At 43.8% G+C, this 2,110-nt stretch overlaps 1 protein-coding gene across 2 annotated transcripts in view; it reads left to right on the top strand.

Annotated features, from left to right (window-relative positions):
* Positions 1 to 208: 208 nt before the first annotated feature.
* Positions 209 to 2,110, top strand: part of LOC116379223 (lysophosphatidylserine lipase ABHD12-like) — a 4,662-nt gene continuing 2,760 nt past the window's right edge. Inside the window, exons 1-5 of one of the 2 annotated variants that reach the window (XM_031841165.1) lie at positions 209 to 341; positions 1,175 to 1,220; positions 1,301 to 1,433; positions 1,559 to 1,596; positions 1,897 to 1,976. In XM_031841165.1, coding sequence (XP_031697025.1) covers positions 1,339 to 1,433; positions 1,559 to 1,596; positions 1,897 to 1,976 — 213 coding nt within the window. In that variant the 5' untranslated portion in view covers positions 209 to 341; positions 1,175 to 1,220; positions 1,301 to 1,338. Of the gene's footprint in view, positions 1,221 to 1,300; positions 1,434 to 1,558; positions 1,597 to 1,896; positions 1,977 to 2,110 lie in introns of both variants that reach the window. The other variant, XM_031841164.1, reaches the window with a different exon arrangement.

Here is a 2,110-nt window from a genome sequence, read left to right as displayed (position 1 = left end):
TGCAGCGTCCAATCACATGACTGATGAACAATGAGGGGGCGTGTCGGCCGTTAAAAGACTTCCTGGAAGTCTGTTCTCGTAGGTCGTCGCTCATGGCTCCTCCGAGGTCCCTCCTCGCTCCTCCCTCCTCGCTCCTCAGAGCTAAATAAGAGCTTTGGGATGGCCGTCAATATGGCGGCGCAGAAACAACTTCCGGTTCGAGCGAGGATCGAGGAGCAAGGAAACGACAATTAAGAGACTTGAGAAGTACCCAGAGACACACACACCCATCAGTCGCTGTTTGACTTTAGACCTGTTTGTGTCTCTACAGAGGAGGAGACCACCGAGTTCAGCTCTACAAGGTCAGTTTAAGCCGGTCTGTTATTATATTTATATAATAAGACATGAAGATGTGATGTTCATACACAGTCCTGCTCTGTTCTTATTATCATTGTGTTCATACAGGTGAGAGCTTTCCTTTGTTATATACTGGCCGCAGTGAAAATGTTGTTTTAAGTCTGAACACCAACACATGGAGTGTGTAGTTTAATATAATTAGAGTTTATGACTGACTGTTTGATTTTAATCATTAATATACAGAATAGGGCAAGCACAATACGATACATATCACAATACACGATAAGTCACGGTACGCTATGTCACGATAAGTCACGGTACGCTATGTCACGATAAGTCACGGTACGCTATATCACGATAAGTCACGGTACGCTATATCACGATAAGTCAGGGTACGCTATATCACGATAAGTCACGGTACGCTATATCACGATAAGTCACGGTACGCTATATMACGATAAGTCACGGTACGCTATATCACAATAAGTCACGGTACGCTATATCACGATACGATGTGCTATATCACGATAAGTCACGGTACGATGTGCTATATCACGATAAGTCACGGTACGCTATGTCACGATAAGTCACGGTACGCTATGTCACGGTACGCTATGTCATGGTACGCTATGTCATGGTACGCTATATCACGATAAGTCACGGTACGCTATATCACGATACAATATATCGCGATACGATACATATTGCAATAGTTTATTTATTTATTTTTGAAAATGTAAATTGGGAACTGACACGAAACATTGTGTTAACGTGACCTCTGTTAGTTCCTCTTGCTGAACTTCTTCTGTACAGGTGACTCTCCTCTGTCTTCATTCAGGTCCTCAGTTCATTAGGCCACCACGTCGTCACCTTTGATTACAGAGGTGAGAACTCTTCTTCACATATTTATAACAAGCATCACTGCTTTAATACATCTGAACTGTGTGTGTGTGCGCGTGTGCAGGGTGGGGGGATTCAGACGGCTCTCCATCAGAGGGGGGGATGACATCAGACTCTCTCTTCGTCCACGATTGGCTGAAACAGCGTCTGAACGACAACACGCAGCTTTACATCTGGGGACACTCTCTGGGGACGGGGTAAGACACACACAGATACACATATATAGTATACACACACACCTATAGACACACACACACACACACACACACACTCCATTCAGTACCAGGGTTAAATTATTTAATCTGAATGTTTTGTTTTTCAGAGTTGCCACAAACCTGGTCAGACGGCTGTGTGACAGAGGTCTGACACACACACTCGGTTGCATCAATAACTTATATCAGCTGATCAATGACTCTGTTTACTTTATTCAGGAAAAGACAGTTTTACTCATCTGACGATATGACTCATTAATATTCCACTAATGTCCTCGTTAACGTGCAGATTAACATAAACGTTAATTTATCCTCGTTGGGTTCCACATGTGTTCCGTGTAATTAGAATAAACAGCTTTTGGAGGTTGTATTTATTATATCTATATCTATGAGATATGTTACAGTAAGTTTAATGTAAGACTCTTAATATTCATGATGTCATTGACAGGAAGTCCCCCTGACGCTCTGATCTTAGAGTCTCCGTTCACCAACATCAGAGAGGAGGCCCGGAGCCACCCCTTCTCCATGGTAACACACACACACACACATAGAGCAGGTTGGCGGGTCGATGCCCGGCTCCTCCGAGTGTCCTACACACTGAACCCCAAACCTGAACCTAACTATAAACCTGAGCCAGCCCTAACTATAAACCTGAGCCAGCC

Source organism: Anarrhichthys ocellatus, unplaced genomic scaffold (assembly GCF_004355925.1).
Source record: "Anarrhichthys ocellatus isolate YVR2014 unplaced genomic scaffold, GSC_Weel_1.0 scaffold3923, whole genome shotgun sequence".
Classification (NCBI taxonomy): domain Eukaryota; kingdom Metazoa; phylum Chordata; class Actinopteri; order Perciformes; family Anarhichadidae; genus Anarrhichthys; species Anarrhichthys ocellatus.
Note: the sequence above shows the minus strand (reverse complement) of the source record. Positions and strands in the feature narration are given on the sequence as shown.